This window comes from Lipophrys pholis, assembly GCF_963383615.2.
Source record: "Lipophrys pholis genome assembly, chromosome: 11".
Lineage (NCBI taxonomy): Eukaryota > Metazoa > Chordata > Actinopteri > Blenniiformes > Blenniidae > Lipophrys > Lipophrys pholis.
In genome coordinates, this window is record NC_137631.1 from 21,737,763 (window position 1) to 21,762,831 (window position 25,069).

General features: G+C 42.1%; 2 protein-coding genes across 3 annotated transcripts; both read left to right on the forward strand.

The window, feature by feature from the left end:
• The first annotated feature begins 323 nt into the window (after window positions 1–323).
• Window positions 324–13,965, forward strand: LOC308117036 (cingulin-like protein 1). The gene is made up of 19 exons (XM_080475637.1): window positions 324–401; window positions 2,030–3,028; window positions 3,102–3,196; window positions 4,397–4,502; window positions 4,611–4,694; window positions 4,798–4,946; window positions 6,274–6,415; window positions 6,510–6,722; window positions 6,817–7,023; window positions 8,195–8,299; window positions 8,383–8,535; window positions 8,735–8,905; window positions 9,228–9,380; window positions 10,662–10,751; window positions 11,482–11,565; window positions 12,690–12,814; window positions 13,071–13,179; window positions 13,265–13,428; window positions 13,537–13,965. The coding sequence occupies exons 2-19, from the start codon at window positions 2,057–2,059 to the stop codon at window positions 13,613–13,615; spliced, it is 3,201 nt and encodes a 1,066-aa protein (XP_080331763.1). The 5' UTR covers window positions 324–401; window positions 2,030–2,056; the 3' UTR covers window positions 13,616–13,965.
• Window positions 13,966–14,202: 237 nt separating this feature from the next.
• Window positions 14,203–20,830, forward strand: aqp9a (aquaporin 9a; the record flags this gene model as incomplete). Of its 2 annotated transcripts, XM_080474455.1 has the most annotated exons (6): window positions 14,203–14,447; window positions 14,613–14,739; window positions 16,241–16,378; window positions 17,066–17,184; window positions 18,454–18,671; window positions 20,000–20,830. In XM_080474455.1, 6 exons carry the CDS (start codon window positions 14,346–14,348, stop codon window positions 20,217–20,219), a joined length of 924 nt encoding a protein of 307 aa, XP_080330581.1. In that variant the 3' UTR covers window positions 20,220–20,830. The 2 variants fall into 2 exon arrangements, with proteins under 2 accessions (XP_080330581.1, XP_080330580.1); XM_080474454.1 differs by having other exon boundaries at window positions 14,346–14,739; window positions 20,000–20,824.
• Between the last annotated feature and the right edge of the window lie 4,239 nt (window positions 20,831–25,069).

A 25,069-nucleotide genomic window follows, 5' to 3' on the forward strand; every position in this document is an offset into this window, starting at 1 on the left:
TACATAAATACAATTTGATTACATTTATATCCACAATTTCACACATACAATCCAGGATTATGACTTGTGATTGGTTTGATTTGATTTGACGTTTAGCTGGAAAGTTTTCCAAAAACAAAACAAACAAAAACGACTGACATTGTTGTTGGAAGAGATCTTTTACACGATATAACACTTGAGCTATGATATTGAATGAAAAGGCATAAATATAAGTGATTTTCCCAGTGTGTGTGTGTGTGTGTGTGTGTGTGTGTGTGTGTGTGTGTGTGTGTGTGTGTGTGTGTGTGAGAGAGCGGGCGGTAAACGCCCCTGAGTGTGAGCGCGTCCAGGCGGAGGAGGCAGGACACTGTGACCGGACGCCGCACCGCTACGACGCACGGCGCAGCCCGGACGCACGGCCGGTAAGTTTCTCAGCCGTTCCTCTCTGAGCTTCGTTTTAATCAACGTTCACCTGATTGATCCTAACGCGGACACGGACTTTACATCTCCAAAGTCTTTCTCTGGACAACAGATTTGGCGCAGACGAACAAACTGCAGAGTTCAGATGTTTGAAATGAAAGTGGGAAGAAAACGCAGTCCAAACGTTGGTTTGAAGAAATGCTGCCATTCGGCACAACTTTGACAAAGTTACAAACTTCAGTTTGTAACTTGTTTGATAACGACACACTCAGAAGTTTTAATCTTCCAAGAGAAACATAAAGTAGTTGAAAATGCTCTTCCTTCATGGTCCTAACTCTTTTGAACTATCTCTGCTTGGATGGTATGATGATTGGACTCCTACTACAGGGGTAATAATGACTTCTATTAAGTTTGTTATAAACGGTTTTGGTGAGCGGTGGGGTTTCCACAACCTAAACGTCTTGGTAATTACATTTTTTTTTTCTTTAAAACTTGGCGCAGAACTTAAGTTTTGCAGTGACCTTTTGGTTTACTGTGTTGACTATTTAAATACCATAGCCCTGGTGTTATTTGTTTCCTCGCAGTCCAAGTCAAACCTGTGATGATGGCAGAAAAAAATAAAGAAGAAAGACAAATGAAGGAAATAAATGAAGGCATGTTAAAACTCTCAATCATTTGATCAAAATATACATCTTTAGAACTGAATTGAAGGTAAATGTAATAAAAACACAGTTGAAAAGTAAAAAAAAAAAAGTTCCAATAAAAATTAAAAAAAACCCTCAACGGTCACAGTTATGGCAGTTTCAGACTTATCAGATGTTTTAAATTAAAACCGGTTATGAGATGACTTATCCTTTTGTTTATCAAATGGTTTCTAACAGCCATCATTAACAAATATATCTTATGATGTTAAAAAGATCAGGAGGTTCAGACAGAGGATGTGTGACATGAGACATGGGGTGGGGGGGGGGGGGGGGTTCAAGCTCTGGCATTTTGAAAACGCTGATTGATTATGTCCAACCTGGCAACTTGAAGCATATTTAGTATTAAACATGGTTCCATTAAGCATTAAAACATGTCAAGAGAACCAAATTTAAAAGATGCCACCAATTATTTTAAATATTATATTCTTATAAATCTGCTGGGCTCTGTAGAGTTATCATGATTTGCGCAGGATAAGGCTCTTCAGATGAAACCATATTGGCGTTAACAACAGCACCTCTTGTACTTGTGTGCTTCAGCCTGACAGTAATGCATTTGTTGCCAGACGTTTACTTCCAAAGTTATACCAAGAGGAGGGTGACGACACCTCGGTGACTTTGGCCAGTTGAAGTCGTCATGCAGTTGGCTCAGCTCCGGCTGCACAATAGCACGCTGTCATTAGCACACAGAAGGAGCTGTTTTCATTGCGCAGCAATATCAGGCTCTCGTCTGTCTTCATTTATTCTGGCTTTACGTCGGCCGAGTGGGTGCAGCTGCGTGCTGCTGAGGCTTCGACCCTGCTCCGGTGTTTTGTAAACAGCTCATTCAGCTTGAGCCGAGCTGAAGCGTCGGTTCTCATGTCACTCTCCCATGCAGGCCTTGGCTCCTTCAGTGTCATTTCTAACAAACCTGTCTGTGTTTTCATTAGTTCATCTCCAAATCCAGCAGAGTCAGGATGGACTCACACGGGACAAGCGGCTCTCCGGACGTCAGGCCACAGCGGGGCTACATGATGCAGCCGAGTCCCAGAGGCAGCCAGGACAACTTCTTTGGAGTGAGGGTTCAGGTTCAAGGGATTAAAGGTCAACCCTACGTGGTTCTGAACAGTACTGGCCAAGAGAGCCACAGGGACATTTCTGTCATCACTCACCAGGCGGGGTACAACCCGGGTATGGTGAGGAGGTCAGTAGATGAAAGATGCTCCTCACTGGAAACACAGAGGATGGTAAACTCCTCCATGTTTCATTATCAGAAGCACCCAGAGATCCTGAGACCTTATGACCCTGAAAGTAATGACCTGAACCTCGTCATCCCTTCACAAACAGCTTCAGCTTCTCGACCTGGACAGCAACACACTTGGCCAAACCACACCACTAATGTGACAAAAGCCCGCATCCCCCTGCCTGCCGAGAGCGCAGGAGAAGATCCTCATGAGGTGACCCAAAGCAAGGTTCCTCCCTCAGGTCTACAAATCCCTGCAAAGCCTCCAAGCATAGTGGACACGGACTCCATCGTGTCTGTGGGAAGGCTAATCAGCCAGTTCAACAACAGCCAGAGGAAGGGAAGGGGCCCGAGGCACAGACTGGACTCCCAGGCATGCCACCGGTCACGCAGTGTGGACAGTGGTCGAATCTCAGACTCCTCCTCATCCTCATCCACATCAAGCAGAGCCTCATCTCTGAGGGGCATCAGGGGCGAAACCCCCAGTGGGATTTACCCTCCCGGGTCAGCAAGAGCTCGACTCCTCAGTGATAACACTTTGGCAAACAGGAGGGAGGAAAATAAGCCGAGCGCACTGTATAAAGACCATCATGGCAGAGAGGCAGCGTCTCAGATTGCATCCAAACAACCTTTCTTAGCAGAGAAACCTTCCATCTCTGTGTTATGTATGGACCAAACTGATGAGTCTGATGACAGAGACGTTCTGGTAAGGAGTTTAGTTTCAAGGCAAAGCATTCATTGAAAAGGTCGTATTTATTTGTCATATGTTCCCTAATCAGGTCACTCCTGATCTTCTGAAAGGACAGCAAGAGCTTTCAGCGGATCCACCGGAACAAGCAACACAACAAATACTGTTTACGTACCTGAAAGACGGGTGAGTGCCTTCCCCTAAACATCCCAGTTTACAACAGAGAAAATGGTCTTGGTCTCCAAATGCTAAAAGTTCAATGAACCTACAGAAAGATTAGCTTTGTAATCATATCAGTCCATCAACTTTCCGTCCAATTTGTGGTTGTAAGAAGTCAAGAGACAATCCTCACCTTTGAAGCTCACAAATTACAGGTTTGTTTTATGCATACACAAACAAACAAACATGAAGTAACGTCAGGCTACGTTCTTGTGGATTAGTCTTCTGGTAATATAACATAACATTTTCAAGTCAAACAAACAAGATTCAAGCTTTTAATTAGTGCGTTGTAAATGTATTCTGGTAAGAAATGTTCCTCTAGGCTGCATTTGTCTTATTAGTGAGAGTGATGCTGGTTTCCTGTGATTTATAGATCGCCGATCTACAAATCTGGAATTCTGTAGATTATCATAGATAATCTTAAGAGTCATTGCTTCATATGTGACATAGTAACGTAGGAAATAATGACGTTATGTTGAGTCTTATTTGAACAAGCTGACACCAACCTGTCACAGACACTCACCTGCAGTTGGCAAGTCAGTGAGGCTGGTGTTCAATTACACATATCTGGTGCTGTGTTTTGGGACCGTTAAAGAGACTTTTGGGAAACTTGTCTGTCATAAACTACGAGAGACGAGAGGCTTTGAGAATCGAGACATAAAGAGCTACTTAGAGTAGCAACAACAACTTTCATATTTTGCATTTGTGTTTTTTTTTTTTTTTAAACAAATTTTCTTAAAACTCCATATTTTTTTATACCGTTATCTCTTTACCCTTGGAGTTGTGATCATGTAGCGTAGTCGGGGGTAGCACAGGCTTGCTGCTCCAGCTGTGTGTGCTCAAACACGCGGTTGTCAGGAATGCAGAGCACGGACTTGTTTTCACAGATAAAATAAGATCTACCAGTGCCTGTCTCCTGCCCTTTTGAAAAATGTGCAGTGGTACCACCGTTATCTGCGAAACCGCTGCACACCCAGACAGAACAAATAAAAAAAATAAAATAAAAGCTACACATTTTCCTCTCAGTGAACCAAAACTAAACAGTCTCACGCCGTTCAGAGACGCTTCACCGCCTCACGCCTCTTAACTGATCAGATTTCATTTCCACTCTCTACAGTTTTTAGCTGCTGTTGCGTGTGTTCAAGAAATATTTTTGTGGCTCCGCAGGACGACTGACGATGACTCCACCACCCAAAGAAAAGTCAACCTGCTGCTGAGACGGATCGAGAAGCTCAAGTGGAAGACTGCCGACCATGTGGAGGAGGAGGAGAAAGTGAGAGCTGCAACCAGATGTTTTGTCAGTGTTGAGCAGTGATTCAGTCTTTGCCTAAAACGTCTGATTACACCGTGTTGCTTTTCTTTGTGTGCGTGTGTTTAACAGGAGGTGAAGGTCCTGCAACAGAACCAGGCCACACTGGAGAAAGAAGTATCTGAATTAAAGCAAAAACTGGAAACTGAGATGAAGGTGGACTTCAGTCTCATCCTGCAAATTTCCTCCTGGAGCTACGTGTTTCCTGCTCCTGTGACTCATTGTGTTTCCTTCTCTTGTTGTTGTGTTTCTTGTACAGAACGAAATGACTCTCGCCAAAGCTTGTGAGAAGGCAAGGACAGAGAAGAAGAAACTCCAGGAGGAGCTGACCAAAAGTCAGGAGGAGCTCAGCAAACTCAGGGACAAACTGGCTGAAACTGAAGCAGAACTTCAGTCAACAAGACAGCAGTGAGGACGCACATTTAAAACCATTTAGTGAAGATGGTCACATATAATCAACTGAAAGGGAGGGACTGAAATTACACCTGCTTCAGTCAGTTAATAGATGCTGCATTTATTTGGTTTAACCATTTGCAATTTCATCATTATCTGTTGAAAGCTACAGTAAGAACAGATTTCCTCCACCATCTTCACATCATTTCTGAAGTTGTTTTAGGTTATTTTTTATGGTTTAAGAGCACATGTGGAGAAATGACATCCAAGGTATTTCATTTGTAATATTGGGATTAGCAGCCAGGACAACTGGCGCCACCATTACAAAACAACAACTCACTACCATTACATAAAACATTGATATAAAGCCAAATTAAAAATGTGAACCAAATTAATTAACATAGCAAATTAGTTGTCGGTTATTTTTCAACAGAAATTGACAGTTTGATTTGTTAAAGTGTAAAGAACGTTGACAGTTGAAAGCAAATGCAATTAAAAAGAAAGCAGATGTGAAACATTGAGCGGAACAACTGGGCTCAATGTGGATGAATGTACCGTTTTTCATCTTTGTTCAGCTTTATGGACAGATGAACTGGTTTGGTGCAGATGGTCTTTATGGCTGCAGTTTTCTTACGCTTGGGTCACATTTTATCTGTTGTATGTACAAGTTTATATATGAAGTGGAAGCATTGGATAGCTTCGCATAAATCCTGAAATGAGGTGTTGTTGGTTGTCTCTCTGCTTCGAGACATCACATTACAGTAACAAATAAGATGTAGATGTAGATGTTTAAATGTGTTCTTCATTCTAAATTAACAGTGAAATCGTCTCATAAGATTCTCAGGAAAAAAATGATTTTTCTCCAGATATTGTGTCTATCTAGTGTCTCAGAACAAAGTCTCTCAGATAAAGTCACATGTTTTCCTTCGAGAGAGAGAGAGAGACAGAGACAGAGACAGAGACAGAGACAGAGAGAGAGAGAGAGAGAGAGAGAGAGAGAGAGAGAGAGAGAGAGAGAGAGAGAGAGAGAGAGAGAGAGAGAGAGAGAGAGAGAGAGAGAGAGATTCAAAATGCAGAACTAAACAGATTACCTGTGAACTTTAACTCAATACTGTGTTCCACTTTCTTTCACTGCACCTCTGCTCAAACCTTTTGGTCATTCAAGTGAACTGTGACGCGTGATTGGATAAAGGTCATTTGACTGGAAACACATGAATTCCTATTTTGTCTAACTATGTAGAGTTCCATGATTTATCTGCCTCTATCAGTACAGCTCTTTGGGGCGGGGGGGCTGAAATGTGTTTTTCCTGCATATTTTTTTATTTTTATTTTATTTTGTCAGGCTGACTCAGATGCAGGCCGAGAAAGAAAGATCAAAGGTGGAGATGAAAGATCTTCAGCATCAGCTTTCCGAGATGCATGATGAGTTGGACCGAGCCCAGAAGGCAGAGGTGGTAAATACACAGAAAGAAGTCCTCCTGCAGGTAAATTACACTAGCAGAGCAAAACACATGTTGGAAATCATCCACAGCTGGAAGGTTTTTCTTCTTTTCACTTTATGTGATGCATGTCTGTCAGGATCTGGCACATCTCCGCCTGGACTTCCAGGAGGTGCTCCAGGTGAAGGAGGAGCAGGAGGAAGTGCTGCGCCACAGGGAGCGGGAGCTCGGTGCCCTGAAGGGGGCCCTGAAAGAGGAGGTGGAGACTCACGATAAATACTTGGCTGCTCTGAAGGATGAGTTTGAAGAAGAGCTCGAGAAACTACTCAGGGATTTGGATCAGGCCAAAGAGGTAACCGGAGAAAAGTAAATGTGTTTTGATTTCAAAAATCTATAAAGAGGATTATTACTGAGTTGATCTTTGACATTTTCATTCTGTTTCTCAGAGTAATGCCCAGCTGGGTCAGGCGAAGGTGGAGGCAGAGGAGAAGAGCGGAGCAGCGAAGGTGCAGCTGAAGGAGCTGAGCCAAGACAGAGATCAACAGAGGGGAAAAGTACAAGAGCTCAACAACAAGGTGGATCAGCTGAGTCAGGCCATCCAGGACTGCAAGACAACTGAGCGGCTGATGGAGCAGAGAACGAAGCAGCTGGAGGTGGGAAGGAGGTGTAGGAGGGGTGGAGGGATGAGGTACAACACGAGAACACGTGTGAACCCCTTTTCACCTTTTTTATTTTTTGATACGCCTCTGTACTGTCGGACACCCGATTCAGTTTGATCTGTTTAGCACCAATTACAGCTCAACTCAAGGCATCCACCTTCCAATAGAGGAGTTTAGAATCAACAGAAAACTGAAAGTGGTGGAGAAAGATGGAAACATGAATCAGGAACTATTAGTTCAACATCCAGGGAGGTACGAAGGGAGAACACATGGGCGAGAGCACAAGCATTCAGAGAGGACAGGAAGGTCTAGATACTGTATATTAAAATAACCTTTACAAAATGTTCCAGAATGATGAGCCTGGAAGCCACATCTATTAGGGTAGTTTAAAACTCAATGAGACTGTGTAAAGTGTAGAGGCCTCCAGTAAGCAGCACTTCAAGAACAAAGTGTCCTTCTTGGATAATCCTGATTCTCACCACTCTGCCAGATCTCTGCTAAGGGAAGAATGTCAGATTGTGGATATTAAAAGTACTCTCAGTGATACATGTCTTGGGGGTGACAGTTTCCATTGAACACACTCACACTGACTTCCACTAACCTCTAAAGCTCTTAAGGCTTCTGCATGTATTTCCTGTTAACCCACCAGAACACTCCATTCCCAGAGCAGTGGAGATTCCGGTAGTTTCCAAATATAAGTACAGTGAGATGTAAAACTTTAAGTTAACAGGCTCTTCTAATGTGGCAACAAGTTCTAGTTTCACTTCAGCAGTCTCTACTTTTAGGATATTTGATAAAGCCTATAGGTATAATTGTTTAGATAAGCTGCTATAGGTTTTCTGTTTTCTGCCTCTCTCCTATCGTTTTCTCTCTTACTATTCTTCAACCCTTGACTGGTACAGCAGTCCTGATCCCAAAATAATGGAGACAGAAGAATCTGAGCCAGTACTTTGTTCTGAAAGTTTTCTTCTCCTTTCAGAAGGACTGACAGTGTTTTAGGTGCTGCGGGTGGTAACACGAAGTACTGATTTCACTTTGCTTTGTGTTTTGTGATTAAAACAAATGAACCCTTATTTTTCCAGAACTTTGTAACATTTTGTCGATCTTTCCTCAAATGTTTTCTTTCCCAGAACTGAATGTTCAGTTTTCTCTTCTGCCTCCTCAGAGGGAAAAGCAGCAGGTCGAGGAGATGCTGAGTGACGTGAGGAGGAATGAGGAGGAGATGTGTCAGTCCAATCAGTTGCTGCTCACTCGTTTGGAGGACGTGCAGGTAATAAGCAAGAATGTTTTAAAAAAATAAATAAATAGCTGAACGCCAAAACACACCTCCTGTCTCTTTTCTACCTCTGACAGAGTAAGCTGACGAAACTGAACCATGAGCACAGAGAGCTGAAAGAGAAGCTCAAGGATGAGAGGAAGCAAATCGAGGAGCTGTGGAAGGCAAAAACTGACCTGGAGGATGAGCGGAGGCTGCAGGACAGGGCGGTGGAGCAGCTGCAGAGGAAGGTGAGATGAATTTTCTTTTTTCAGTCCTGTGTAAAAATCCAGCATTTCTTCAGGCCAAATGTGGACTTAAAGATTGTTCTGTTAACCTCGAAACGGCATGACATCAGCAGAAACAGCTCATAATTCCTGTGCATGCGTTGCTTCTCTCATCCCTACGTTCGAGATGTGCCCTCTTATCTGAAACCTTTGTTTCGGGCAGATGAACAGCATCATGGAGGAGTGTGAGGCGTCTACAGATGTGCTTCAGAACCAGGTTGATGAGGCCAAAGAGAGGAGTCAGAGGGAGTTGGCCGAGCTGCGGAGACAGCTGCAGGAAAAGGGAGCTGAGCTGGAGAAATCCAGACAGGCAGCCAAAAAACTTCAGGAAGAGGTGTGGTGCTCATTGTCCCTCTGATCCATCGGTATGGAAGTTCAGATGACTTAGTCACTAATAAAACATTTTAAAAAGGCAACGGTTTAGATGGAAATGAGTTTGCCTTGTTCCAGATTTATAAAAATTGTTTAGTTCAAGTCAAAGTTTCGTGTTTTGAACACTTCTGTGTATAAAACAGACTCAGAGGGGCTTTCAGATGTTTTGCATTCCGTGTTTTAATAATGAATGTTGAGTAATCAACCTCTCCTGAAGAAGACTTAGTGTGCGTTTGGCTTTCGATTGGTGGTTGTGTTTATTCTGTGCTCTGTTCTGCGTCCAGCTGCTTCCTCTGCAGGAGGATCTGCAGCGGTGTCGCAGGGAGCAGCAGGAGGCCCAGCAGAGGGGCCGGCAGCTGGAGCAAAGGGTGGAGCAGCTGCAGGAGAGGAACGCCGCCTCGGTGGAGGACCGAGAGCGGCACGTCAAGCTCATGGAGGTGAACATTCAGGGCTGGACACAACACATCTAATAAATTCCAAAAGTATTTAAGGGGCCACGTCAAGCAGGGATTTTCCATGAATAAATGGAAGATCACATGCAGTTAATGTTGTGAAACATATTGCCAAAGGTTTGAATTAATAAAATTACGTCAGGACATGAAGACTATTTAACCACATCTTTATCAGTAGAAGAGGTTTGATATCATTCACGGTGACTTATTGACACCCTTTATTGGGATTAGTTCATTAACTTCTAGTATTCTCAACTTGTGTTTTTACTTTTGAATCAAATGTTTTGCTTGAGAACTGTCTCTTATCGTAGTGGCTATGTTATTATGGGATTGGAATATGTTCAATTGCACGTTGTTATTGGGCTTTTAAAAAGCTACGGTGGTATAATCTAATGGAAGCTCATGAAAGTGAGATCATGTCTGAAAACGACACGGTAGATCACATCCAGCACATTAAGATTAAGGAAGACATCTTGTTAATAAGAAGACTATATGAAAGTGTGTTAGTCCAAATGTCATACCTGTTACATCCGTGTGTAGCGGCTCACTGTAGTTTATCTAAAAAAAAAAAAAAAACTTTATTATTTTAAACTTGTCTTATGGGGTTGTGAGAACACATTATATACAAAAGAATTATCAAGATCTTCCATCGGAAGTTTAAAAGATTAAATCTGCTCAGTGATGACATTGTGAGACCTTCATGCAACGCTTATTGTTCGCTGTCGTCACACATATTAAATCCCACATTCACCCTTTAATCACGTTCTCCAGTGTTTATCTGTTCAGACGCCTGTGATCACACTCTCACCTGTGGACTGTGAGAGAACTGGAAACAACACCTCATAGCTCAGCACTGTTTGTCTTACTGATGACAAAACATTACATGGTGACACTTGCATGTTCGCTGTTGACACTGCGTATCAGCTGAGGAAGCTTGTGTTTACCGTAAAAAGTTATCAGACCTGTCTGGGTGTTTTCAGAAAACGCGCCTCACCCCCACTCCAGTTTCCTTCGGTCACACACTCGCAGTCTGACAACAGTGGACAATGAAATTAAAATCTTGTTTTTTCAGTGATTATTTGTGTATGACTGCTTCCTGGTGTGTTGTTACTCAACATCAACTTTCTGTAACAGTCTGTTTTCCTGCTCACATTCTCAGGAGAAAACTTCATCCTGTCCTCGGTCCTGGTTGACATTACAGTGGGATTCCCTATAAATGAACTCTGTTTGGTTTGACACATTTCTTTTGTCTTCCTCTCGTCTCAGGGGCGGATTAGTCAGCTCGAAGAAGATCTTAACGATGAGCGCAGCAGTGCCGACCGTCTGATGGAGCGCTTAGATAAAACCAAAGAGCAGGCAGGTTCCCTCCCTCATTGCTTCTCATGCTTTCTCTTGGGCTAGACTCTCACATTGTGTTCATGTGTTTCTCAACAGAGTAACAATCCATCAGTGCTAGAAGCATTGTCAAAAGAAATTGTGTTTTATCATAAACAGATGTAGGCCTGAGTGCTTGAATTTCCCCCCCGTTTAGACACTGAAAGCTGCTGATTGACATTCCTAACCGAGCTTCAAATTGAGTTTTTTTGCTATTATTGTCTCTCAGCACAGACGTTTTTATGACTGAACCCCTCTGACTCGATATGAACTTCTTAAATTTCCGGTGTGTCACATCTTCAGTGCGCTGGTAAAGTGGGCCACCATTCATGGGAGCAAAGCAGTGTGGACTAATTGACACAAAATGCTGTTTTGGTTGCAGTGCAAAGACAAGAAACAGCTAACGATTGTGAGCAGCTATTTACACTCCCTTTCCAGGGCCTCTGGACGTTATTAGCGAGGAGAGCCTTTAGAGCTGATGATGGCCACTCAGACCAGACAGACATTTCCTCTGGCCTTAAGAGTTGAGCTCTTAAGCTTTTCATTCAATGTGTTTGTCACCCGGCCCTGCCCTTTTTAATAATGTACAGCCATGTTTTCTCTCAGTGATGCGTTGTCCTCCGCTGTCACCAGTCCGAACCTTTCCCAAACTGTTAGATACACGAGACGCTCTGCTGAAAACCTTGTTCCTGCTTGGTTATGTGTGTGACAGATGGATCAGATGAGGAGCGAGCTGATGCAGGAGAGAGCGGTCAGACAGGACCTGGAGTGTGACAAGACCAGTCTGGAGAGACAGGTAACAGTCAACTTTCTCATTGTTAAAAAGCATCACAGAGCTCTGATATGGATTAAAGTGGTCTTATTTTAGAAATCAACTGTAAAAAAAATTCTAGGGACATGTTTTTACAAATTAATTGTACTTTATTCATAAGTAAATTTCTCTTTGTTTACATTTACCTGAAACTACCTCTGCATCATGTGTCAGCGTGAGGGACCCGGGTTCAAATCCTATTTGCTGTAGGAAGGGCATAAAAAGTTTCCAAATCTACTGTGCAAGTTTCCATGAGTTTCTTGCTAAATATCTTAATTGCACATCGGCGATGTGGCTCGTCCTCACGTTCCATGGCATATATTGACATAGGGAGTGCATCAAATTTTCACGCTTGATAAACGAGACTGTTTCTATGAGCAAACTCATTGTGTTTACTGTGGACACAAGACATCACTGAACACTACTGACCCTGTCCTGACCTTGACAGTTTAATACTTAACGGAGTCCCTTTAAATATAATTTCAGTTACGTTTTGATGAGCGTAAATTAAACTTACTTCGAGCTGCTCTGTTTTTTCATGTTTCTTTGTCCTTCCTTTTTGTGAAGCACTTTGAATTGTACCAACCGAATTTGATTGGTTAAAAAACAGCTCACTTCGCACTGATGGTTAATCACCAAAATGTTTGGTTTGCATCTTTCCTTGCTCAGAAATGTTGTGAATGCAACGTATTGCTCAGTTTTCTTGACCCCTGCTAGACGAGGGCTCGAACCATAAGGAGATTAGGATTAACAGTACAAGACAGTCGCTATTAATTTGTTGTTGTTATTATTATTGTTGATATACAATCCACAGAAAACTTGCTGAGTCAGGACAAAACAGACTGACATTCCAAATAACCAAATCTTCAGACACACAAAACACCCTGGGACAAAACTATACATGTTTATCTTCAACGTTACTTTCACTTTAGACTTTTAAAAAATTTCGGTTGTCTTCTCCTCAGCCTAACTCGTGTCTCATCGGTCAGATATTTGTCCTCATCGCTCACCTCAGAAGCTCATTTAATGAGCAACAGTTTGTTCATGCATCAAGCGTAAAACATGAAAAGAGGCTGGTAATTTCTCATTTGTCTCTTTTTTTCCTCCAGAATAAAGATCTTAGGAGCAGAGTGACTCATCTGGAGGGATCCCAGAAGACAAACCAGGACTCGCTGGTCTCCAAACTCAACAGTCGCATCCAGGAACTGGAGGAGAGGCTGCAAGGAGAAGAGAAGTGAGTTGGTTCACGTCTGAGCGAAACGTTTAAGTATATACAGAGTCTGCCCTACACAGTTTATACTTTCACTTGCGCTAGACTGTGAATTATGACTCCATCAGGCACTTATTGCTGTCATGCGGTGAAGCCACTCATATCACTTTCTCCCTGGTTGTAAGACTGAGAGCATCTCTCATACAAACACACTGCGAAGGGTGTTTAGTTACAGGAAGCTGTAGCAGCGACGTGATCTCCTGGTGCTTTGTGCTCGTAGGGACAACAACAGCCTGCAGCAAGTGAACCGCAAGCTGGAGCGCAAAGTGAAGGAGATGAAGATGCAGTCAGATGAGGAACATGCCAACCTCCGGAGCCAGACAGACCAGGTAGGAGACATTAAAAAAAAGACGACGAACGTTCACCAGAGAGCCTGAGTCATGATTCACTAGCTCACCTTTGTGAAATCTGCAGCTGACTCAGAGGCTGAAGACAGCAAAGAGGCAGATGGATGAGGCGGAGGAGGAGATCGAGCGTCTGGAACATGCCAAGAAGAAGTTGCAGAGAGACGTGGACGAGCAGATCGAGGCCAACGAGCAGCTTCACGGCCAACTGAGTGCACTTCGAAACGAAATGAGGTGACCACGGGCTCTCTGCTTCAGCCTGCATCCCTCAGCGACTCTGCTACTGTCATTTCACCGCTTCACTCTGAAACTCCGGCAATGTGTATTTTTTTGCTTTGACAGGCGCAGGAAGAAATCACCTCCTCTCATTAAGGTTGTGGAGAACGATGTGAACGACGTGGACGACTTTGGCTCTGATTGACAAACCACACTCTTGACTTTTTTTTTTTTTTTTTCAAACTGAAAGAATATTTATGGATTTTTTAAAAAAAATGTGGACTCACTATGAAATTTTAACACCATAATTCACTCAGTAACTCAGGTGTGACTTATACTTTGAATAAAGTGGCACTTTGCCAAGGCTGACCTCTTGTGGCAATACGTAAAACTACATGATCTGTCGATGGCGCAATATGACCCACACTCATGTATTCACAGTGATTACCTTTGGTTTCCTAAGTTATTCCGATTGGTGTGCAAAATAAAAAAAAAACGGGTGTAAAATACAAGTGTTGAATTAATAAATAAATGTAATTAAATAATCATACCCTCTTTTACTTGTACTTTTATACAGCTTCCTCCAACTCGGGTTGGAGCTGATCACACAAAGACAAACACACACATTCACATGCAATTTAAAATCCAATTTGTTTTTGGGCAGCAAGAGAAAACTGGGGAAAAAAACCCACACATAAGGAGAACATGTGAACTCCGCAGCAAAAAACAGCAGCCGTGAACCGGTTTGACCTCTGAAAGCTGTGAAAGTTGGTGTTGATGAGGCTGAGGAGCAGAGTGAGAGTTGTACTAGCGGATCAATGGCCTGTGCTGAATGGCTGCGGCGGTGCAGAGGTGGAGATTTTGCCTCGGATCAGCTTCAGGGGTTCACCCGGCCGAATTTCCATCAGTTTTTACATCTGCTGGCACAGTGATACATGGAAGTACAACACAAGAGAAGCATGAGGCAACACTGTGCTCTGAAACATGGAATATTCAAGGAATTCTTGGCAGAATTCCTGGGAACGTTTGTCTTGGTGGTGAGAATCTATTTGATTTTTTTTTTTTTTACTCTCAATGTTCTTCAGGTTTCAGATGTTGTTGTGCTCAGTTCACTTGGTGTTGTGAAATGTTGTGTAACACCTTTTGTGATTCTGTCTGAGATGCAGTGGAGACACTTGTTGTTTTCTTCATCTGTTTCTCAGCTGTTTGGCTGCGGCTCCGTTGCTCAGACCGTCCTCAGTAGAAACACCCTGGGCGAGCCGCTCACCGTCCACATCGGCTTCTCCGTGGGCCTGATGATGGCAGCGTATGTGGCGGGTGGCGTTTCAGGTAAAATGTCTACGCTACGACCTTTATATTTGGTCATTTGTGCACCTCTTCATGTTCTTTTCTAAACCGACTACGATAAATAGAAAGCAACACTAGAATTAAAAGGAGACTACATGTGCTAATCATGTTATTTTCAAATAATATCTTTCAAAGCAGAAACACCACTGTGCTTTCCCCTGTGGCTTCAGCAAAGGATCTCATATTCCCTGCACCTCATTCATGTATTTTTCTTTAAAAAAATCTGAGCTTGTATTTTTAAGGAAACACCCAAGAAGTGAATCATATTTTGTGTGCTTTTTTGTAAATAAAACAATACTTCGCCACATATAATCTTAAAAAGGTTATTCAGTAAATTTATAAACTAGAAATGATTATATATTTGTGCTGTTGGGCAGTTGTGCACCTATTTTCAAGATATTTGAGAGTATAATTACCATGTAATCCCATATTTAAATACAGTCTTTAATGTCTGAACCATGAAAATATCAATCAAACACATCTTAGCAAGTGTTAATTGACTATATCCACAGACGTACAACTTTTCCTCCATTGGGAGAACAAATCATATCCAACTCGATGATTGAATTGAATACACAGTATGCAATACAATTTTATGAATGATAGCCAAAGGATGCACTAAGATCAGTGTCCTACTCTACTGGATATCAGGTGCCTGTCAAATCAGCTGCAAAAGTTTTAATAATATGATGATTAACAGTTTGTTGTTTGATAATTTGGCACCTCTGCTGCCGCAGGATCTACTATTTAGCACCAGACGCTCTTTGATGCATTTAAAATAATTTATATTCAAGAGTGTTTGCCAGAGCGTATAAAACACAGACTCTCGTGTGTGTTGTTGTGAAAACATTGTTACTCAGGAGGCTTGTAATAATATAACTTTATGGCTTCCCCTCCTGCCATATGCCGCCTCCGGTGTCAGCAGGAACGTGCCAGCTCTCTGTCCAGATTCCATGAACGTGTACTGACCATTGATTTGCGAGCACTCGTGCGCTGCCTCTCCAGGGTCGTACATAACCCCGGGCACTAAATGTCCTGTGAAGCACATCGATCAGGAGCTACGTTCACTCGTCTATGACAGCGTCCACACTCAGACCAAACAGGAAAGGACGCTCCATGTGAGCAGCCATATTACAGCAGCTAAAGCTTTTCATGAAGACAAGACTTATAATACATATATATTTGGAAAATAAATTAAAAACTCCCAGGGTGTGATCACAGCTTAATTAAAAATAGGAACTGATTATGCCGCCCCTTGTGTGTATTTATTCCCTGGGTGTGAATTTCTAATAAGTGACTATTATTCTGCATCTCTGCTCGTGAACATACATTATACAGCCCTGATTGCCCCGAGGCCTGCTCCCCTTCTGCTGCCTCTCGTAGATGTGACGGCCTCACTAATGATGAAGAGGATATAATGCCAGCCGCCCGCACCCACTGCCCTCCTCCCCCCTCTCACACTGTGCTTTGTCCTCTGTCCCAGGGGGCCATGTGAACCCTGCTGTGTCCCTGGCCATGGTGATTCTGGGAAAACTGAAGATCTGGAAGTTTCCCTTCTATGTCATCGCTCAGTTTCTTGGAGCTTTCACAGGAGCTGCTGCCGTCTTTGGATTATACTACGGTGAATCCTCCCAAAATATGTGCTGTATTTGAAATGACGCAGAAGTGGGAAGTGTCTAACTGCGTATATTTTGTTAGAGTACCTCTGTAGATTTTTCAGTCCTTGCTGTACTTCGTTTGAGTATATATTGCTATTGTTGCTCTCTCCATTTGAACACAAGTATCTGCTCTTTCAAAATTGGCTTCTTACTTGTTTCGACTCCTACGGATGAGAGACTCAACACAGAGAGAGAAAGTCACCCGTGAAGAAAAGTCGTGCCAAACAGCAGTTATTAGCTGAAAGCTGAACTTCCTGTGTTTCACATGATTAGACCTCCAAACGGACTGGCTTTTTAAAACCTAGGACTACCAAGACATTCCACATGTAGATCAAAGAGTCTTTCACTTTAAAAGACCTGGTTATTCTCTCTATTTATTGCCTACAGTTGTATTTAACTGTTACACTCACGGTGCATAAGTTAAAATTCTATCTTTCAATTAGTTCTCACTCCATGAATTTATTATATATCTAAATTTAAAGTAAATTTAAGGACACAGAAACTGTGGTGCAAACTAGTGGATTAATGGTGAAAAACGAGTTTTATAAGCGTGTGTGTGAGTGTGTGTGTGTGTGTGTGTGTGTGTAGCAATCAGCTATGTTTTGACCAGCATGAGTCTTGTTGAAGTTATCTTCCTGTCGTCTTGTCAGATGCTTTCATGGACTTCACCAGTGGGATTCTGTCAGTGACGGGAATAAATGCAACAGGTCATATTTTTGCTTCGTATCCTGCGAGACACCTGTCGATGCTCGGCGGCTTCATTGATCAGGTGAGCCTGTGGCCTGCTGACCTCCCCTGCACTGTGTGCTCCCCGTTTCAAGCAGCAAACACTGCAAAGTCTGACAAATGTGGCTAATGCAAAATTGATTGTCCTCTTTTGTCTGAGAACACCACCCCCTTTTTTTTTTTTTTTTTTCGCTGAGTCGGGTCTAATGACCTATTTCCTGGCATTAACTGGGAAGGTCACAACTACTTAACACCGTTTTCACAAAGTTGTTGCAGCGGTCCAAAAATAACATGTGTGCGAGCTTAGAAGTGCTTATCACCAAGTCAGGTGAGGTGTAGAGATAAGTTGAATGACTGGCAGGTCACATTAAGCTGAAGATCCTTGTTTAACCCTCGAAAAACAAACAAATTGCTGCAGTGGAATTTCGTCAATGTACTTTTTATTATAAACATGATTGTGGTGGTTCGAAGATCTACCTTTTTTAATTCTATAATTCTTGAGCAGAAGCCTAAAAAATATGCTCCTTTACAAAGCGTTAAATAATAATCAGAACATTTCTGTTCTTTAGATGACATTACTTGTACACTACAAGTATCCAGTTTAGCTCAGTGACAGCAGACGTGCTGTGAATTTCAAATGTTATCAAGAGTGCAATCGCAAAGATACGCTTATATAAATGTACACATTATCAGATATAAAGTAGAAATCACAGCTTTTAGCATTAGAGGCGGCTGCCCTGCAAAGTACTCAGACACCATTGGGAGAAACTTGGGGTTTTGTATTTTGCTGAAAGACACTTCGACAGGGGGGGCTGGGAATAAAACCGCTGATAACTAGATTGGAGGACAACCTGCGCTATCATCTGAGTCCCGGTCACACCCCAAAAAAACTTTCCCCTCCCATGATTTAATTGATAAAAGGGAAACTTTCCAAGCACATTTCAAGCTTTTTCATTTTTTTTAGTCTTGTAAATCAAAAACTGCACTATCGCAACAATATGTGACAGTTTTCTGTGTTTCTTTAAGCAGACGCCAGAATATCTGGATTTTAAAAACTCCTGAAACTTCTTAAAAAAACATTGTTGTTTCAATGATAATCAAATATTGTGCATGCAGACATGAATAAAGTGCAAACTGATGCTAGTGGTTAGTGGATTTGAAGCCCACTTTTTATATGCAGGCATTAAAACAAAGTTAATGAAATAAAGAAACAAAACTTTAAAAAAAAGACCAGAATTAGAAAAATTGTTTTCTTGTCATGTTTTTTTTTTTCCCTTCTTCAATGTTTTGTGTTGACGCTCTGGCCCCACAGGTGGTGGGGACCGGTATGCTGGTTCTGTGTATTCTTGCCATCATCGATGGCGGGAACATCGGTGCTCCTAAAGGCGTGGAGCCGCTGGCCATCGGCCTGATCATCATGGCCATCGGCGTGTCCATGGGGCTGAACTGTGGCTACCCTCTAAACCCTGCCAGAGACCTGGGGCCCCGACTCTTCACTGCCGTGGCAGGGTGGGGAATGGAGGTCTTCAGGTAACACAAAAACCAGGGTCTTACTTGTAAATGCACAAGATCGCTTGGAACCCTCTAAATGAGAAAACGAGGGTGGAATAGAAAAATTATATATATATATATATATATGTATATTGGGAAACTGATGCAATTTAGAAATGGAGTTCATGTGAGTGTGACTTTAGGATTTTTTTTTTTTGTGGTTTTTATGAACCTGTACTTCTTCTTTCCTATCCACCCATCTTCCAGTCCATCACAGAGCAAACGCTCTGTGATGGATCGCTCTATGAGGCTCTAAAAGCACTGCTATTCCATGTTCCGGAGCTGAACTGAAGAGTCAACATGGCCAGCAGAACAGCTCGTTGTGCTCCAGCTAGCTGCCACCCAGTGTTAGTGTTGGTAGTTTCCCTCTGTAAAATGCTGCACAAAGCCTTTGGTCTTCCTCTACTCACAATTTCCATTTCTTCTGCAAACGGGCGCCTTGAAAAAGGCCCCGAAGCAGGTCCGCTATCGTATCATCCGATCTTGCTGTTAAATTAGCCGCCATCACCCCCAGGAGAGCTGTGCGTCATCACGCACCTGCCCATGGGGCCAATCAGTGAAGCTCGTTTCAATGACGACACCAATACCAGCACCAGAAACTCCACTTGCCCTGGGGCGTTCCGTCAATAACTCATCAAAATTTGATTGGCTGATGGTACTGTCACTCAACATTTTAACCCAATAGCAGCGTCCAGCTTCCATCAGAGGTTAGTAGTGGAATTACTGGGGCCCCAGCAGAGGAAAGGAGCTGTGATGCGTTTAGAGGACATAGGAGATTTGACCCCCATAACATATAACCAGTCGTTGTCTGGATAAAGTTGCATTCTGAACAAGTAGCCTAATTGATTCCAGACACAGATTTCAGAATCACTTTTTAAATCATATAAAAAAAAGAAAAATCATTTTTGGTTGCCCCTGACTGTAAACCACTGCCAGATAACCAGTGTGCATGGATATTGGATTGTGTGGGGGATAAAACCACCCTCACTCAGGGAGAACATGCAAACTCCACACAGAAAGAGTCGACTGGTATTTGAACCCATGTATTCTTGCTGTGGGGTGAAAGCACTAACCACTGCCCTACCGTGCCACCCATCATTGTTATCATTGGTGTCAGATGGACACTTCTCTCTTCACGTCATTGTTCATTGAGTTGTCAACCCGAGCTGATGGCATGTGTTGTTGTATAATATCACATGCGCTCCACAGTTGCAGTCGATGCTTGTGAATGATCCAGTGATGACTGCCAGCGACAGACTGTGGCACTTGTTTGTTTCAAAGTCTTTTTTCTCTGCTGTTGTTCGCAGCACTGCAGACTACTGGTGGTGGATCCCGGTGGCAGGGCCCATGGTGGGCGGCGTGATCGCGGCCGTCATCTACTACCTGCTCATCGAGCTCCACCATCCCCGCGACGAGCAGGACAAGCCCCACCAGGAAGACGGGGAAGAGGGGGAGGACGACGAGGAGGACGAGGATGATGATGACAGCAGTCTGAAAGACAAATACGAGATGATTACCATGAGTTAAAAATACGTTCACATCCATAAATGTTTTTTTTGGTTTTTTTTACTGTCAGTCGGATGAAGAGCACAGACTTCCTGTGTCAGTGTGCTCTCTGTTGTAGACAAATCGGCTTTAGTTACTTTGATTGACTTCATACTGTGCAGAGACACACTTTGCAGTGCTGACACCACTGAAAACTTCACAGATCCACATTCTTTCTTTTTTTACCAGAAGCTAAACACCACTACAAATGTTTTGCTTTGTACTGTTTGTATAAGTAAACAAGCATAAAGTTGCTTCATCCTTGTGAAACAGTGATCCATTCATCCATTTTCTATTTTTTATGTTTTCGTAAACACATGAAAATCTCGCTCCTGAGCGTGTCATGTTATGTGCTGTACTAAAATGTCTTGTACATACTCTGTTGTATATATAGGAAAAAGTCTTTGCATGCAGTTTGTCGTTTCCTTTAAAGTTTGGCTTTCTTTCCTTATCAGTTGGGATGACCTCTTGTGTACATTAAGTCACTGTTTTTTGTTTGGTTTAATATGACGATTTGCAACACACTGAATTCTCCCTTTTGTTTATTATTTATTTCTTGTTCTCACATTAAAGTTTCTACAAATGTCAGTTTCTTATGGGATATTTCACTTCATTTCACTACTGTCACTATAATCAGTGCTTTTTTTTAACTTACGATATTACATGATGGGCTTATTTACGAAAACCTGTTATACTTAATACGTCCACACATCTCAAAGATGCAACTCAAGCAGTAACGGCTGAAAGAAAAAAGTTTTCTGGCATTTATCCATTAGTAACTGTTGTATTTAGGAAGATTGTTGGACGAGTTAAGACGTCTGATATGTGTGTGTGTTTGGCATGATAACAATGTAAAATGTAGTAGAACATAAGTATATATTCTAAATGTAAATAAGTATTTTAAAACCGAATGAAATGATTGGGTTTCATTGGCTTCCTGAATCATCAGATCGCAGTCGCACAGCCCTGAACTGCATAAAGTAGTGATGGTGTGTGGAAGGATTGTTGTGCAATTGTGAGAAAATGCATACTTGATTGCAATTCTTACTTTACTACTCAGACAAAAAATATCTATGTGCATTATGTAATTAAGATGTTTTAATAATCTGCAGATAGTGGGATTATTCACTGTGCTGCTGTGACATGTTGCGCCACTGCTGTGCGAGTTGGTTCACTCATTAAGTTCAGCTGAATCAATTGCAGGTCCAATGTGGCACGCCCATGTTATTTCGCTCAATTATTTCAGTTAGTCATAATAAAAAGTCATAATTAAAGTTGGAGATTTTCAACTACAAGTCCCTGCAACAAGGAATGGTATGGCGGGTGTTTAATGTCAACTAATGATGAAGCTGAACAGCTGATCCAGGGAGACAGCGGCTTCAGTTGCCTGAAAGAAAAAAAAAAGAAAAAAAACTCATTCCAACTTGATCATAGTAATCAGTCTCATGCCAGCAGCATCACAGTAACATAGAACATGTTGTTATTATTCCCAACACTGGTTGGCTTTAGTTTCTCACGCCAGCCTGAGGGCCAACACAGAGATCACATTGTTGTTCATGCCAGCTTGTCATGTATTCATGTACGACTGCGTACACAGAAGAGAGAGGAAAATCAGTCGTGTATGGACTGACTGCTGGTTCAATAATGATACATGTGCAGGTGCATGTGATTCCTGCTTCTTGTCTCTCAGCGATTCGAGGCCCTGAATGATGCAGGAGGTTGTTATTGTGCTGATTCAGCTCCACTTTGAAGACACCGACAAATGCTGCTCAGACTTACGAGAACTGTGGCTGTAAAAATGCATCTCTTATTCTCTCTCTCTGGAGTCACGTGGGGCCTCGAAATAAGTTCAATATGAAGAATGTTGTTTTTCAAAGCAGCTCCAACCTTCATCTGAACCGACAGATTTTTATCTGAGACTTTTGCATGTGGTTGGAAGAGCGGATTCCTTTTCAAATGGTTTCATCGTATCAACAGTAATCACTTAATTTCTAACAAGATCTGACTGAGTCAACGTATAACTGAAGGGAAACAATCAAACTGGGAGTTACTTCTGTGCTTTCATTGTGTGCCTATTGTAGTAGTTTGAATGGGAAGCGCAAGTTCGCTGCTATCCAGCTCGATGTGGACCCAGTGCTGCATTTACAATCATGCCTTGTCCGAGCACGGAGAGACCAGAGGTGCTGCTGGCTGATGGGCCGTGACTTCAGCTCCTTGCAAAGAGACAAGACTCCACATACACAACTGCTGTGTAGGAAGACCGTGATAAAACACACCAGAGTAACAACAACAACGACATCAATACATATTTATTGATATACAACTCACTGCCTGCATTAAAACGGACCTAAACTCTGGTGACTTGTTCACATCCAGCGACTGCAGCTCAGGATCTCTATTGAAAATCAATTGCAGGCCACGTTTCACTGCAACCACAAATACGCATGCTACCAGGATCAGACATATAGCTTCCTATGGCTGTTAGATCACCAAAATACTCATTCCATCAATAGAAATGATGTGTGTAACAAATCTGTGGAGAGTTTTACCACAACATACACATGCACCTGTCTGAGTTACTCTAACAGCATGCTCCCCCATCAAATTAAATCAAGTAGATGTTCTTAAATCTGGAATTTGGAGTAAAATTCTGATGTCAAAGTTGTCAGTGACTGTTTCACAGAGCACAAAACATGTGGAAAGCTGTTTGTGGCTTTGTTGTGGTGACGTTTACCCAGCAGCTGCTTCAAAACCTCTGGCCTGAACACTTTGCTCCCTCTGCTGTGAACGCTCCTCCACTGCAATCAGCACGCTTCATTCGTTTAGTCATTTAGTCATGATTTCTGTCCTCAAACAGACATTCAGTGGAAAATAGATAAATACACCGACCAACTAGACCAAACAAAGTGTTTGAAATGAACAATTAGACCTTTTATTTTCACTTTTGCAGTCAACAATGAGTATTATTCACATATTAAAAGCACATTTAAGAAAAACGCCTATAAATACAGATGTTCCCTTTCATTTAAAACTCATACTGCCATACTTTCCACAGATGTCTTTTCTAATCTTGCTTTTGTTAACTGGTTTATATTTGTGATTTTTTTCAATTTATCACTCAGCCCATGTTTCAAATCCACACACTGAAGCACAGTTCCGCTTATTTGGGCTAGGGGTCCAGTGTTTTTGTTCTTTGTTAATTTTGACCTCCTCTTAAATTATCACAATTCTCCATGTCATAAACCTATTTATTAATGTTCCGTCAGTGTTCCTTGATTCACACAGAATGAAAGCAGTTTTATATCCCAGAACTTCATTGTTTGTGATTATAGAAACGATGTTTGAGTGCTTAATAAATCCCACATCCGCTGATCTCACTGCTCTTCAAGGTTCTCTTGAACTGTGCCGAAGATGCTCGGAGTAAATGAGCCTATTTGAAGTGGAAAACTCTTTTTTGACAACTTTCTGCTGACAAAGTGCTGCTGGTTGAAATAGCAACGTCAAATCTGATCTCTTCAAATGAGACTGTTAAACCTTCAGCCGAATTTTAATTTAACATGAAATTATCTTCATCCAGAAATGTTTTAATCGTGTTTGTCTTCAGTCTGTTTATATTGCGACTCGCTTATTTCTTTCAGAATCACAAATACTTTATTAATCCCCGGTGAAATTCATACATGTGGAAGAGTAAAGCTAGGAAACGGATTACTGTGAATATACAGTCGGCATGATGGTTTGAGTGATGTGCTAAATGCAGGAACATTGGGACTGGATATTGATTGTGAAAATGATCAGTAAGCCATTTCAAGACTTGAGTGTTGTTGACTGCAGGCTGTGTGTGTTTCAAGGGACGCTGCTGCTGCAGATGCAAGGTCCTGCTGCGGAAGAGACTCAGGTGGTGTTTCACCTGGTAGTCGACACACTTCCTGTTTCGCCTGGTCATCGCATCACTTCCTGTTTCACCTGGTAGCAGCGTGAAGCTGCGCAGCTATTATTTTCACTATTACTTTATCTATCAGACTCTTTACAGCTAACAGTGTACTGTAACTCATAGGTTGTTAATCGTAGCTTGTTCAGCACAAGCTTCACCAAAGTGTTAGGGTTAACCCTAACCCAATATGCTGCAGGCTGCCTCTATGAAATATGATGAATGTAGACGTCGCAGGAGGAACTGTTGTCTCATGGAGAAAATATATCTGCTTCAAATCCAGGTTGGCTTGGAGGTCTGTCTGAATTCAGTTTGCAAGATTTGGCTGCATGTACCAATGCACGCGTGCACACAGTAATATTTGGATCACAATTTATGGTTGAGGAATCTTTCGTTTGAGGAGTGTGAAAAAAAAAAAAAAAATAGAAAACAATAAAACAGACTATCATATTTAACTACATTGGGGGGAGTTTAACACACACGACTGAATGTATTTAAGACATGAACTATTTTTTTAATATGAACAAACAAGCATTAAATTTCTGCTGCTTCTTAGCAACACTTGGAAGAGTCAGTTTGCTTTGATCCTGCTATAACATCACAGAATGAAGATTAAAGCCACTGATGTCATAGTGACATAACCAGACAGAGTCTACACATACAGATCAGATTTTCACAATTCCATTATTATCACAAAAACTTTGCCAAACAAGCGTCTCTGAATTCATCCAACAATTTATTTGATAAAAAAAAAAACTTGTGTTGAACAGTCTGTCAGTGACAGTCAACATGAACAACGGGTCTTGCTTATCAAAGACGATGATGATGATCCGGGCACTCATTAAACGTAAGTTATTGACGATAACAAAACATTGCCTGGATGAACTCACCGACAACGAGTGGA